This window comes from Nerophis ophidion, linkage group LG17 (assembly GCF_033978795.1).
Source record: "Nerophis ophidion isolate RoL-2023_Sa linkage group LG17, RoL_Noph_v1.0, whole genome shotgun sequence".
NCBI classification, from domain to species: domain Eukaryota; kingdom Metazoa; phylum Chordata; class Actinopteri; order Syngnathiformes; family Syngnathidae; genus Nerophis; species Nerophis ophidion.
The window spans coordinates 2,926,217-2,942,142 of NC_084627.1; the positions used below are offsets into that span (position 1 = coordinate 2,926,217).

General features: G+C 40.6%; 2 protein-coding genes across 2 annotated transcripts in view; one reads left to right on the forward strand and one right to left on the reverse strand.

The window, feature by feature from the left end:
• Window positions 1-7,207, forward strand: part of gdnfa (glial cell derived neurotrophic factor a) — a 33,065-nt gene extending 25,858 nt beyond the window's left edge. Inside the window, exon 3 of the mRNA XM_061875722.1 lies at window positions 442-7,207. Coding sequence (XP_061731706.1) covers window positions 442-929 — 488 coding nt within the window. The 3' untranslated portion in view covers window positions 930-7,207. The remainder of the gene's footprint in view (window positions 1-441) is intronic.
• Window positions 7,208-14,037: 6,830 nt separating this feature from the next.
• LOC133535783 (WD repeat-containing protein 70) overlaps window positions 14,038-15,926 on the reverse strand; it is a 132,040-nt gene continuing 130,151 nt past the window's right edge. Inside the window, exon 18 of the mRNA XM_061875721.1 lies at window positions 14,038-15,590. Within this exon, the coding sequence (XP_061731705.1) occupies window positions 15,503-15,590 (88 nt within the window). The 3' untranslated portion in view covers window positions 14,038-15,502. The remainder of the gene's footprint in view (window positions 15,591-15,926) is intronic.

Genomic DNA, 15,926 nt, shown 5'->3' on the forward strand with positions numbered 1-15,926 from the left:
CGACCAAAAGTTGCGAACTTTATCGTCGATGTTCTCTACTAAATCCTTTCAGCAAAAATACGGCAATATGGCGAAATGATCAAGTATGACACATAGAATGGACCTGCTATCCCCGTTTAAATAACATCTCATTTCAGTAGGCCTTTAAATGTGAAATTTGACTGTGGTTTTTTTCACTCTCACTTTCCTCATCCACAAATCTTTCATCCTTGCTCAAATTAATGGGGAAATTGTCGCTTTCTCGGTCCGAATCGCTCTCGCTGCTGGTGGCCATGATTGTAAACAATGTGAGTATTTGAGGAGCTCCACAACCCGTGACGTCACGGGCACATCGTCTGCTACTTAGAATGGACCTGCTATCCCCGTTTAAATAAGAAAATCTAATTTCAGTAGGCCTTTAAATGTGAAAGTTGATTGTGGTTTTTTTTTTTCACGTTTCAGACGACACCACGGGTCCTGATTCGGAGCACTTTGATGACGTCATGGACTTCATCGAGGACACCATCGGCAGACTGCGGCGGTCGTCGGAGTCGCGTCAGAGAGGAGCGTCCAACAGCAGGGGTCCGAGAGGCGAGAGGAGACGAGGGCGGAGTCGAGGCAAGGGAGGACGAGGCAGAGCGAGGACGTCGGTCCAGAGTCGAGGCTGCCTGCTGAAGGAGGTCCACCTCAACGTGACGGACTTGGGTCTCGGCTACCAGACCAAAGAGGAGCTGATCTTCCGCTACTGCAGCGGGCCGTGTGCAGAGGCCGAGACCAACTACGACAAGATCCTCAACAACCTGAGTCACGGCAGGAAGCTGGACAAGGACACGCCCTCCCGCACGTGCTGCAGGCCCATCGCTTTTGACGACGACTTGTCCTTCCTGGACGACAACGTGGTGTATCACACGCTCAAGAAACACTCGGCCAAGAAGTGCGGCTGTGTTTGACGCCGCGCATTTTTTCGCGGGGAAAGCTGGAGCCTATCCCAGCTAACACGCTGGATCCACACTAAATATGGTTACATTTCCTGCCTTCCTGAAAAAAAAAAACACACAAAAAAGTTTCTTTTTGTGGGGAAAAACTCCAGGAATATTCCTTCCTTTCTTTCTTGGGGTCCTGCAGAACCAGACCAGGATTCAGCAAAGACCTTTTCGGCATCTAAACATGTATAAATACATAAAAATATAAATATATATATATAAATATATATCAACGCTTGTGTGTAAGAGGTATATTTATTAAGTTAACTTATTGTTATTTATTTCTACTTGTTTTTTTTTTCTTATTTATTGAAAAGTTTGTCCTGGATGGTGCCAAAGAGAAAGAAAAGAGACTCCGGACCAAAAGAAGCGATCTCGTTTGCCTGGTTTTGAGTCATGTGACCTGGCGGGAACATCTGGGACTTGTCGATTGGTTACACGTTTACAAGGAGGCGTAAAGAGGAACAGAAACAGTGGAGGATCGGTCAGTCCATGTTTTGGTCATTTCACTTTCTTTTCATCAATGGAAATTGGAAAAGAAAACCAAATCATTTAAAAAGGAACATTGAAAAGCAAAAGTGTGTCGTGGTTGGTGGTCCGATTCTGAAACGCAAATCAAAAAACAAGGATAGTGGCGTTTTTCCATTTTCCATATGGAAAAATTAATCAAAAAATCATTTTTAAGTCATTTAAAATTAAATTAATTAATTCATTTAAAATTATGAAATGAATAATTTTAAATGATTAAAATTATTTAATCGTTTAAAATAAATGATTAACATTTTTATTCATTATTTAATCATTAATTAAATAATTAATTAAACATTAATTTGTTTAATTAATTATTAAACAAATAATCAAAAAATTGTTTGATTATTAAACACACTTTTTGTTTGAAAACAAACAAAAAAAGGGTTGATTTTCATTCAAATTGATTTTGTGCTGTTTTCCTTTGCGCGTAACATGTTTTTAGCATAACGCTGACACCTTTGTTCAGCAGGAGTCCTATTGTCATTTTGAAAAACTGCCGATAAATAGTTGTCCAACTTTGTGTTCATGTGGAAAAAATAATAATCCATGAAAAGAAAACTACAAAAAAACGAATTTTATGGCAATATTTGAATGAAAATCAACCCTTTTTTTTGTTAGTTTTCAAATCTGCCATACATGGTAAAAATCGAAAAATGACCCTAACTGTGTTTTTTTATTTGGGACACGGACCGAAGAGCAATAACTACATCTATATAGCGGTTGTGATTTTTCATTTCATATAAAAGAAAACATTTCAATCCCCATCCATCCATTTCTACCGCTTATTCCCTAGTAAACAGAAAGGAAAAACAGACAAAAACGGATTCAACCAAAAAAAGAAGAGTCTTGGGTTGGCTTTTGGGCCGTTTTTCCATTTTTATTATACACGGCAGTTTTGAAAACAAAAAAAAAGGGTTGATTTTTATTTAAATTCATTTTGTGTTGTTTTCCTTCGCGCTTAGCATGTTTTTAGCATAACGCTAACAATAGAACAGGAGTCCTATTGTCAGTTTTGAAAAAGTGTCTATAAATAATTGTCCAACTTTGTGTTTATCTGGGAAAAAAATAATAATCCATAAAAAGAAAACTGCCAAAAAACCATTTTTTTTGGTAATATTTGAATAAAAATCAACCCTTTTTTTGTTTGTTTTCAAATCTGCCAAACAGGTAAATATCGAAAAACGGCCCTAACCTTGTTTTCTCGATTTGGGACACGGACCGGAGAGCAATAAACTACATTGTGATTTTCATTTTATATAAAAGAAAAATTTAAATCCCCAGTAAACAGAAACGGAAAACAGACCAAAACGGATTCAACCAAAAGAAGAAGAGTCTTGGGTTGGATTTTGGGTCCATGTACCATCCGTTCATTCTAGTTCCAATTCTGAAAAGCGAATCAAAAAACAAGGATTGGGCCGTTTTTCCATTTTTATTATGTATGGCAGTTTTGAAAACAAACAAAAAAGGGTTGATTTTCATTCAAATTCATTTTGTGTTGTTTTCCTTCGTGCTTAGCATGTTTTTAGTATAACGCTAACAATAGAACAGAAGTCCTATTGTCAGTTTTGAAAAAGTGTCTATAAATAATTGTCCAACTTTGTGTTTATCTGGGAAAAAAATAATCCATAAAAAGAAAACTGCAAAAAAACAATTTTTGGGGGTAATATTTGAATAAAAATCAACCCTTTTTTTGTTTGTTTTCAAATCTGTCAAACAGGTAAAAATCGAAAAACGGCCCTAACTTTGTTTTTTCTATTTGGGACACGGAACGGAGAGCAATAACTACATTGTGATTTTCATTTTATATAAAAGAAAAATTTAAATCCCCAGTAAACAGAAACGGAAAACAGACCAAAACGGATTCAACTAAAAGAAGAAGAGTCTTGGGTTGGCTTTTGGGTCCATGTACCATCCGTTCATTCGAGTTCCAATTCTGAAACGCGAATCAAAAAACAAGGATTGGGCCGTTTTTCCATTTTTATCACGTGGCAGTTTTGAAAACCAACAAAAAAGGTTATTTTCGTTCAAATATAGCAATAACATTTGATTTTGTGCTGTTTTCCTTCGCGCTTAGCATGTTTTAGCATAACGCTAACAACTTTGTTCAGCAGGAGTCCTATTGTCGTTTTGAAAAACTGCGGATATATAGTTGTCCAACTTTGTGTTCATCTGGAAAAAATAATAATCCATAAAAAGAAAACAACAAAAAAATGACAAACTGAAGCGGAAGCAGTATGTTAGCTTTTCCTTTGCTTTTAGCCTGTTTCAGCATAACGCTAACACCTTTGTTCAACAGGAGTCTTATTGCCGTTTTAAAGAAGTGTCAATAAATAGTTGTCCAACTTTGTTTTTATAAAAATCCATAAAAAGAAAACCGCAAATAATCCAATTTTATGGCAATACTTGAATGAAAATCAACCCTTTTTTGTTTGTTTTCAAATCTGCCATACATGGTAAAAATCGAAAAAACAGCCCTAACTTTTTTTTTGATTTGCGTTTCAGAATTGGAAATAGAATGAACAAAAACAAAGATAGGGCCAATTTTTTTTATTTTTACCATATATGGCAGATTTGAAAACACACAAAAAAGGATTGATTTTCATTCAATATTTTCCCTAAAATTTGATTTTTTTGCGGTTTTCTTTTTATGGATTTGTATAAACACAAACTTGGACAACTATTTATTGACACTTTTTTAAAACGACAATAGGACTCCTGCTGAACAAAGGTGTTAGCGTTATGCTAAAACATGCTAAGCGCAAAAGAAAAGCTCAAATACTGCTTCCGGTTTCAATTCGTCATCACACAGATAAACATGCATTTTGGGATTTTGGATTAACCTGAATTGGAGTTTTGTGTCTATATGGAAAAAGAAAAATTCATAAAAGGAAAACAGCACAAAATCCAATTTTATAGCAGGATTTGAATGAAAATCTACCCTATTTGTTTTAAAATCTGCCATATATATATATATATATATATATATATATATATATATATATATATATATAAATATAAAAAAGGCCCTAATCATGTTTTTTGATTAGCGTTTAAGAATACAAAATAGAATGAATGGCAGGTAAACAGACCTTGTTCTTTTGGTTTCATCCGTTTTGGTCTGTTTTTCCCTTTCTATTTACTAGGGATTTAAATTATTGTTTTACATGAAATGAAAATGAAACCGTTATATAGATGTAGGTCCGTGTACCTCCCCGTTCATTCCATTTTGAATTCTCAAATGCAAATCAAAAAACTTTTTTTTTGGAGGGGCCATTTTTTCTATTTTCATTTCTTAAACAAAAGTTGAAAAACTATTTAAAGACACTTTTATAAAACCACAACTGCTCAACAAAGATCTTACCGTCATGCTAAAAACATGCCAAGGAAAAGCTAAAATACTGCTTCCGGTTCAATTTGTCATCACATGGATGAACATTTTTGGTTTTTTTTGTGTTTATCTAAAAAAAAATAAAACCCTTAAAAGGAAAACAGCACAAAATCCAATTTCATGGCAATATTTGAATGAAAACCAACCTTTTCTTGTTCTGTTTGCATAGCTCGGTTGGTAGAGAGGCCGTGCCAGCAACTTGAGGGTTGCAGGTTCGATTCCCGCTTCAGCCATCCTAGTCACTGCCGTTGTGTCCTTGGGCAAGAAACTTTACCCACCTTCTCCCAGTGCCACCCAAACTGGTTTAAATGTAACTTAGATATTGGGTTTCACTATGTAAAGCTATGTATGGATCGGTTCGCAGCCGAGTGTGAAGCGACCGGAATGAGAATCAGCACCTCCAAGTCAGAGTCCATGGTTCTCGCCCGGAAAAGGGTGGAATGCCATCTCCGGGTTGGGGAGGAGACCCTGCCCCAAGTGGAGGAGTTCAAGTACCTAGGAGTCTTGTTCACGAGTGGGGGAAGAGTGGATCGTGAGATCGACAGGCGGATCGGTGCGGCGTCTTCAGTAATGCGGACGTTGTACCGATCCGTTGTGGTGAAGAAGGAGCTGAGCCGGAAGGCAAAGCTCTCAATTTACCGGTCGATCTACGTTCCCATCCTCACCTATGGTCATGAGCTTTGGGTCATGACCGAAAGGATAAGATCACGGGTACAAGCGGCTGAAATGAGTTTCCTCTCCCTTAGAGATAGGGTGAGAAGCTCTGCCATCCGGGAGGAACTCAAAGTAAAGCCGCTGCTCCTTCACATCGAGAGGAGCCAGATGAGGTGGTTCGGGCATCTGGTCAGGATGCCACCCGAACGCCTCCCTAGGGAGGTGTTTAGGGCATGTCCAACCGGTAGGAGGCCACGGGGAAGACCCAGGACACGTTGGGAAGACTATGTCTCCCGGCTAGCCTGGGAACGCCTCGGGATCCCCCGGGAAGAGCTAGACGAAGTGGCTGGGGAGAGGGAAGTCTGGGTTTCCCTGCTTAGGCTGTTGCCCCCGCGACCCGACCTCGGATAAGCGGAAGAAGATGGATGGATGGATGGATGGATATGTAAAGCGCTTTGAGTCACTAGAGAAAAGTGCTATATAAAATATAATTCACTAACTCACTTTTCAAATCTGCCATATACGGTAAAAACCGAAAAACGGCCCTGATTTTATTTTCTCTGGGTTTGCGTTTCGGAATTGGAAATAGAATGAAAGGAAGGCAAACGGACCCTTTTCAAAGGAACAATTTGTTTTTCAATTTATTCAACAGAAATTCGAATAAACCAATAGGTCTTTTTTTTTGTTTTTTAACTCAAGGTGAACCCCGCCTTCCGCCCGAATGCAGCTGAGATAGGCTCCAGCACCCCCCCCCCCCCCGCCACCCTGAACGGGAAAAGCGGTAGAAAATGGATGGATGGACAGAATTCCCATTTATGAAAAGAAAATGAAATGACCAAAGCATACATTGACCTGGATCCCTCCTGGCAATTAGCAACCTGAAACCAATTTTTTTTTAATTATTCTTTTTACCTTCTATCCAGCCTCTGACAGACACGTAATGAAAAGGACATAACACCCCCGCCCCCAACCCACTTTCTTTTCTCAACACGAGTCTTAAGCAAACAACCCCGCTGGCAAAAAAATGCAGTTTAGTGAGACTTTGGCTACTGTATGGCGGCTGTCATCGTGCCAGTGACGCTCCAACAAGAGCATTAAAAAAAAACGTTTAGGAGGAGACATGTTGCATTTGAACACGCAAAAACTTGTTGAAGGAGCAGACATCACGGATTAAAAGCATCTAGAGGCGACAAGAACGAAGGGTCTTGACGTTAACACGGATTAGGGACCAAGGTATCTGTGCACCAGGCAGCTTTACGACATCTAATCCCCCCCCAGCACACATGAATATATATTTAAATCCACGACGATTTAGGCCATCGATTTTGAACTGGTTTCTTCCAAGGTTTTTGTCCCAGATGACAACCATGCTTCTTTAGACAAAACGGTATCAGTCTTGTACAACATCTGGCAACACGTTTCTAGTGTTGCCAGATAAGGACGACCCTGCAAAAGGAAACATCTCCCGTGTCTGAAGTGCGAGATCCAATGGCTTATTTTCTTGGCATGTCTGTGGGCACCCAAAAAAAAAAAAAAAAAAATTGTCATTGTTTTGTGTTCCAACAACCAAAGCTATGGGGGCAAACTTTATTTTTGTACAATATTCATCATGTTTTTGTTTTTATAACACTTTTTACAGAAATAATAAAAAAAACAACTTGTTTCTATGAAATGGAGTGGTGGCGTAGTCTGCTTGGTGGCCCCGGCGAGACACATGGTGCTCGTTTGCCTCGTGGTGTGTTTACATAAACTAAATGTATAAAATTGAGGATGAACGTCGGGGCGGGGGGAGGGGTGGAGGTGGGGGGGGGGCTGCATTCTTCAACGCCAGCCCCTCGGTCGTACAGTAAACAAACACAAGACTGTTTCCATGGCGTAGAAACTACAAAGGACATTATACATTTTTACATACGTGTTCCATGCACGGTATTTTTATTCTTCTCCACGGACAATACTTGGAGGTACTTTAGAGTAGTCAGTGTACAGATTGTATAGCAGTAAAGATTTCGTATCCACCAAAAAGGAGTCAACACAGCATTTTCTTGCTAAAAATGTGTTTTGCCTACAAACCCCGTTTCCATATGAGTTGGGAAATTGTGTTAGATGTAAATATAAACGGAATAGATTGATTTGCAGATAATTTTCAACCCATATTCAGTTGAATGCACTACAAAGACAAGATATTTGATGTTCAAACTCATAAACTTGATTTTTTTTTGCAAATAATAATTAACTTAGAATTTCATGGCTGCAACACGTGCCAAAGTAGTTGGGAAAGGGCATGTTCACCACTGTGTTACATCACCTTTTTTTCTAACAACACTCAATAAACATTTGGGAACTGAGGAAACTAATTGTTGAAGCTTTGACAGTGGAATTCTTTCCCATTCTTGTTTGATGTAGAGCTTCAGTCGTTCAACAGTCCGGGGTCTCGGCTGTCGTATTTTACGCTTCATAATGCGCCACACATTTTCGATGGGAGACAGGTCTGGACTGCAGGCGGGTCAGGAAAGTGCCCGCACTCTTTTTTTACGAAGCCACGCTGTTGTAACACGTGCTGAATGTGGCTTGGCATTGTCTTGCTGAAATAAGCAGGGGCGTCCATGAAAAAGACGGCACTTAGATGGCAGCATACGTTGTTCCAAAACCTGTATGTACCTTTCAGCATTAATGGTGCCTTCACAGATGTGTAAGTTACCCATGCCTTGGGCATTAATGCACCCCCATACCATCACAGATGCTGGCTTTTCAACTTTGCTCCGATAAGAGTCTGGATCCCCTTCCCCTTGACATGATGTCGAATATTTCCAAAAACAATTTGAAATGTTGATTCGTCAGACCACAGAACACTTTTACACTTTGCATCAGTCCATCTTAGATGATCTCGGGCCCAGAGAAGCGGGCGGCGTTTCTGGATGTTGTTGATAAATGGCTTTCGCTTTGCATAGTAGAGCTTTAACTTGCACTTACAGATGTAGCGACCAACTGTATTTAGTGACAGTGGTTTTCTGAAGTGTTCCTGAGCCCATGTGGTGATATCCTTTAGAGATTGATGTCGGTTTTTGATACAGTGTCGTCCAAGAGATCGAAGGTCACCCTCATTCAATGTTGGTTCCCGGCCATGCCGCTTACGTGGAGTGATTTCTCCAGATTCTCTGAACCTTTTGATGATATTATGGACCGTAGATGTAGAAATCCCTAAATTTCTTGCAATTGCACTTTGAGAAACGTTGTTCTTAAACTGTTTGACTATTTGCTCACGCAGTTGTGGACAAAGGGTGTACCTCGCCCCATCCTTTCTTGTGAAAGACTGAGCATTCTTTGGGAAGCTGTTTTTATACCCAATCATGGCACCCACCTGTTCCCAATTAGCCTGCACACCTGTGGGATGTTCCAAATAAGTGTTTGATGAGCATTCCTCAACTTTATCAGTATTTATTGCCACTTTTCCCAACTTCTTTGTCACGTGTTGCTGGCATCAAATTCTACAGTTAATAGTTATTTGCAAAAACAAAAATGTTTATGAGTTTGAACATCAAATATGTTGTCTTTGTAGCATATTCAACTGAATATGGGTTGAAAAGGATCTGCAAATCACTGTATTCCGTTTATATTTACATCTAACACAATTTCCCAACTCATATGGAAACGGGGTTTGTAAATGGCGGTAATAGTTTCATTGTCTGGAGCTGCACAAGTGCTGCTGGCACTGGGGAGCCGAGGTTCACTGGAGATAAAAAGTGACATTCTAAGGCAAAAACTAGGCCTATATCCTGTATTTTCTGGACCATAGGACGCACCGGATTATAAGGCGCACTGCCGATGAGCGTGTCAAGTCAGGTCAATTTCATACAAAAGGCATAAAGCGCATTAAAGGAGTCATATTATGATTTTTTTCTAAATGTAAAGACTTCCTTGTGGTCTACATAAAATGTAATGGTGGTTCTTTGGTCAAAATGTTGCATAGATGATGTTTTACAAATCATCTTCAAGTCGCTTTATGACAGTCGCTTCAGGATGCGCTGTTTTGTGGGCGGTCTTATTTACGTGGCTCACCTTCGACAGCGTCTTCTCCCCGTCACCTTTGTCGTAGCGGTGTAGCGTGCAAGGACGCGAGTGGAAAAAGTGTCAAAAGACGGAGCTAACTGTTTTAATGACATTCAAACTTTACTTCAATCAATAACGGAGCGGCATCTCCTCATTTGTGCAGTAACAAAGCCGGAAATGTGTCCCGTGCAAAACCGGGACACTCTGACTACGGTAGGCGTAATAGGCCGACAATCCATCAAGCGCACCGGCTTCAAAGTTGTACTAAAACTATTTGACGGATTTTTTAGCGCCGTGTGTAATGTTCTTTATTTTCTATTAAACATTTGAAGTTTTGGTGTTGTTTACTGGCGTCATATTGCAGTGTGCACATATCTCTTATGTGTGACTGCCATCTACTGGTCACACTTTTAATTACACCATGCACCAAATAAAATTGCTTCGAGGTCGGTAAGCACAACCGGAATTATTCCGTACATTAGGCGCCCCGTGTTATAAGGCGCACTGTCGAGTTTTGAGAAAATGAAAGGATTTTAAGTGCGCCTTATAGTCGGAAAAATACGGTAAGTAGCCCAAACCCACGGTTAAGATGATCAAGGGTCTTGTTGAGGAAAGCGATGGAGTGGCCAAGTATGTCTCCTAACAACAGTGCTAACTTTACATACTTTAAAGTGTGCTATTTAGACAGTAATACAAGTCTGTTGTCTCACTTTCAATGGATATATATATATATATATATATATATATATATATATATATATATATATATACACACACACAAAATGGTATTCAGGCTGTACAGTGACTACTCTTAAAAGGACCCTCCAATACTGACAACACTTACAGTCTCCCGGCTGGCCTGGGAACGCCTCTGGATCCCCCGGAAAGAGCTAGACGAAGTGGCTGGGGAGAGTGATGTCTGGTCTTCCCTGCTTTGGCTGCCGCCCCCGCGACCCGACCTCGGATAAGCGGAAGAAGATGGATGGATGGACGGATGGACTTACAGTCAGAGCCAAGAATATTGGCACCCCTGTTACAAATATGTGCCACACTGTGAACCAACACCAAACAAGAATGACAAACACATTTCGGGAGAACATCCACACCGTAACATTAACCCAACAGAACCATTATCCAGAACCCCTTGCAGCACGCTACAATATATACCCCCCGCCCCCACCGAACCTCAACCTCCCCATGCTCTCTCAGGGAGAGCATGTCCCAAATTCCAAGCTGCTGTTTTGAGGCATGTTAAAAAAAATATTGCACTTTGTGACTTCAATAATAAATATGGAAGTACCATGTTGGCATTTTTTTTTCCATAACTTGAGTTGATTTATTTTTGGAAAACCTTGTTATATTGTTTAATGCATCCAGCGAGGCATCACAACAAAATTGGGCACAATAATGTGTTAATTCCACGACTGTATATATCGGTAACGGTTGATATCGGTATCGGTAATTAGGATTTGGACAATATCGGATATCGGTAAAAAAGCCATTATCGTACAGCTCTACTGACAACACTTACTTACAGTCATGGCCAAAAGTATTGGCACCCCTGCATTTCTAGTCGGATAATGCACCACTTCTCCCAGGACATTTTTGAAATTACAAATGCTTTGGTATTCACATGTTTGTTTTTTTTGTTTGTATTTGAACAACAGAACATAACCACCCAAAAAGCCAAATCTGATATTATTCTACACATAGCTCCCAAAATTATTGGTACCTTTTCAAAAATGTAAGAAATTGTTGTATTCTAAGCATGTGATGCTCCTTTAATTTGTAGCAAGTAACATGTGCTGACAATATAGAAATCACACTCTCAGCCCTGTGATGAGGTGGCGACTTGTCCAGGGTGTACCCCGCCTTCCGCCCGAATTCAGCTGAGATAGGCTTCAGCGACCCCCCGCCACCCCGAACGGGACAAGCGGTAGAAAAATGGATGGATGTATAGACTCTCAGCCAGTTGAAATGGACAAAAGTTGACTTTACTTTTTTTGTGTGTTGTTCCAATGCAAACAAAAGAAATAAACACGTGAATACCAAAGCATTTGTCATTTCAACAATTTCCTGGGAGAAGTGGTGCATTATTCGACAGAAAGGCAAGGGTGCCAATATTTTTGGCCATGACTGTAAAGTTAAAGTGAAAAGTGCCAATATTTGTCACATACACACTAGTCATAGTTATGGACTTAAAAGTAAGGTCTACAGGTAAAAGTTTCCCCAAAAATAGACAGAGTAGTGCGTTTAGGCTTGTTTTCTAACATGTTTAAGCACATTTACCTCCTAAATGTGGGCGGGCTTGCATCAGCCTGCTGACGTCACCTACAGAAAACTAGAAGGCAATTTCTTATTAGGTAGTATGTCTTTTGGCAGCATCTTCACCACAAATCACAATATTTTGGAGTAGAATTTGAAGGAATGATTAAACATGTCGGCCAGATGCATCGTGGCAGCTTGTAGCAATATAACAAAAGAAGGGGTCACCTTGCATACTTTTCCAAATGATGGCAATACGAAGAAAGTATGGACCTCTGCAATCAAATGGGAAGGACCAAGCAAGACGATTGGTAGGTCGTGAGTTCAAACCCCGGCCGAGTCATACCAAAGACTATAAAAATGGGACCCTTGACCTCCCTGCTAGGCATTCGGCATCAAGGGTTGGAATTGGGGGTTAAATCACCAAAGATGATTCCCGGGCGCGGCCACCGCTGCTGCTCACTGCTCCCCTCACCTCCCAGGGGGTTGATCAAGGGTGAAGGGTCAAAGGCAGAGATACATTTGCCACACCTAGTGTGTGTGTGACAATCATTGGTACTTTAACATGTTTAATTTGCAGCCATCATTTTTAATAAATCTCACTCCAAAGGAGAAGAGTTTTGTACGGAAGAAAATGTAAAGGACTTCAGCCAATTGTGATCCCGAAAATTTAGGAGCACTCTCAGGAGAAGAAAGACCGAGTCAGAAACTACAGGGAAAAGGAGAAAGAAGAGCCGGTGCTCACAAACGAGGGGGGAGAGAAAAGGTAAGCTGCAAGCATTCAATTATGCGTCCTCTTCTACTGATGTTTCCCTTAAAATGCTTGAGGAAATGCTAAAAAGAGAGTGACTAATCCCAGGCTATGGTGTATATCAGGGGTCTCAAACACGCGGCCCGAGAGACGTTATTTAATTGAATGCCGATGTATACCCTCGATTTTTCCAGGAGATTCCCGATTTTCAGTGCCACTCCAGGGGTAACCATTCCCCTTTAGTTAACCTAAACAACACTATTAAGGGGCTACCGTGGAGGCACTCCTTTTAGCGCCCTCTACAGTCTGTACTAACAGCATGCCAGCACGGCCATATGATGTATTTGGCTCTTGTAGACACAGTAAGCAACTGCAGGACATAGTTGATCAACAGCCACACAGGTCAGACTGAGGGTGGCCGTACAAACAACTTTAACACTGTTACAAATATGCGCCACACTGTGAACCCACACCAAACAAGATTGACTAACACATTTGGGGAGAATATCCGTACCGTAACACAACATAAATACAACAGAACAAATACCCACAATCCCATGCAGCCCTAACTCTTCCGGGACGCTACAATATACACCCCCACCCCGCCCCCTATTGTAGCCTGGAAGAGTTAGGGCTGCATTGGATTCTGGGTATTTGTTCTGTTGTGTTACGGTGCAGATGTTCTCCCAAAATGCGTTTGTCAATCTTGTTGTCCCTCTGACTGAGGGTGGCTGTTGACCAAGTATGCCTTGCAGTCACTTCCACGGGTCTGCATACAATATGTGACTGCTTGTATGGTGGAAAAGCGGACGAGACGGCAGGTTGTAGAAGACGCTAAAGTCAGCGCCATCACGGCACGTCCTTAATATTGTTGTCCGGGTGAAAACCGGGAGAATGATTGCCCCGGGAGATTGTCGGGAGGGGCACTGATATTCGGGTGTTTCCCGGAAAGATCGCGATAGTTGGCAAGTATGTTGCTAGGGCGGAAAAGCCATTCAAAGAAGGTGAATTCAATAAAATGTGCATGTTAGATTTTTTTAAGAAATCTTTTCTTGCGGCCCAGCCTTACCCAGTTTCTGCATCCAGTGGCCCCCCAGGTAAATTGAGTTTGAGACCCCTGGTGTAGACACATAGAATCATCATACAGGTGTGATTATATGCATCAAGTGTTCATTCAAGGCTGAGGCAAAATATGGAGGTATATATCTTGTATCGTGACATGGCCTACAAATATCGAGAAATTTAAAAAAGTCCATATCGCCCAGCCCTAATTCCAAGTACAGCTAGATCTACCCTTTACTCAAAAAATAATTGATATGATGGGAAATGACTGCCAGGTTTATTTTCAGGAGGAAAAAAAATACATACAGGGAACTTGGTGGTGCAATTTTTCTTTAAGTATACCAGGTTTCTTTTCTCCAGTACTGTGACTAGAGAAAGTAGAAGTTCTCCTGTACTTCAATGGCATACCATCATCTACATCAGTGGTTCTCAAATGGGGGTATGCGTACCCCTGGGGGTACTTTAAGGTATGCCAAGGGGTACGTGAGATTTTTTTTTAAATATTGTAAAAATAGAAACAATTCAAAATCCTTATCAATATATTTATTAAATAATATTTCAACAAAATATGAATGTAAGTTCATAAACTGTGAAAAGAAATGCAACAATGCAATATTCATTTTTGTGGACATGTTCCGTTAATTTTGATGTTAAAGATTTCTTTTTTTGTGAAGAAATGTTGATAATTAAGTTCAAGAACCCAGATGGATCTCTATTACAATCCTCAAAGAGGACACTTTAAGTCGATGATTACTTCTATGAGTGGAAATCTTTATGCATGATTAAATCACTTTTTTATTTTTCAACAAGTTTTTAGTTATTTTTATATCTTTTTTTCCAAATAGTTCAAGAAAGACCACTACAAATGATCAATATTTTGCACTGTTATACAAATTAATGAATCAGAAACTGATGACATAGTTCTGTATTTTACTTCTTTATCTCTTTTTTTCAACCAAAAATGCTTTGCTCTGATTAGTAGGTACTTGAATTAAAAAATGTTCACAGGGGGTACATCACTGAAAAAAGGTTGAGAACCACTGATCTACGACAACACATTGATGCTTTCCCTCCTTCTTTGTCACACCAAGTCTGTCTTGTTTTCACTCTAAAATACATTCCGTCCGTAGTTTATATTGTCTGGATGACATTCTTGGATGACTCGCTCTGCACTTCCAACCAGCGTGACTCATCCAGTGGACTCCAGCTGGATGAGACCATATCTAGTGTGTGTTGTGTTGTCATTTGAGGGTCTATTTTTATTCTTAAAAAAAAGGGGCCCTTGATGAGCACGCTTTCCAGGAAGACGGTTTGCATTACGTACGCCAACTCAAATATTTATCGACAGTGAGCGTGGTCCCTCGTAGATGTACTTGACATTTGCACGTATATGCAGCCATATAGTGGAACACAGTGTTTTAATAGCACTTGGGGAAAAAAATGGGCTTGTAAATGATTTACTAGAACTGGATGTGCTTTTCCTTGTTGTAATATGAATTTCTTCGTATGGTCAATGTAAGTTACTGTGTTGGACTAAAAAAGGCTTATTAACTCATTGCAGATTTAAGGCGGTGTTGGAGACGTAGAAAAACTACCTTTCTGTCTTCAAGTATCGGGAATCAAAGCAGCAATTTTACTCGACAGAAGGAAACTGGGATGTGAGTCATGATGGAGAAGACAAAAAATGAGCATAAATTGCAGTATACTGCACTTAAAAAGACTAAGCACGCCTTAAAAAAATATGACCAGCGCGACCTGGTAGTAAATGATGGAGCCAGACAGTACCTCTGTTCTGGGCTTCTATAAGCAGCCTCCAGTCCACTTTGAGTTCTAGAGAGATCCTCAGATCTTACGCTTCTTCCACTCAGGTTCCTTTTCAGCCTCCTCGTCCTCCTCGGAATCTTCCGCAAACAAAGGAGTGGGTTGTGTCCTGCAGGGACGACACAATGCCAAGTCAGCGTTTCACATCACCAATGAGATGAAGATAAATAAATATGCAAAGAAATGTTCGAAAAGGCCACTCAAATTTTTAATGATATCCACCCATCCATCCATTTTGTTGCACTTATCCGAGGTCGGGTCGCGGGGGCAGCAGCCTAAGCGGAGAAGCCCAGACTTCCCCCTCCCCGGCCACTTCGTCCAGCTCCTCCCAAGGAATCCCGAGGCATTCCCAGGCCAGCCGGGACACATAGTCTTCACAACGTGTCCTGGGTCTTCCCTGTGGCCTCCTGCTGGTCGGACATGCTCCGAACACCTCCTTAGGGAG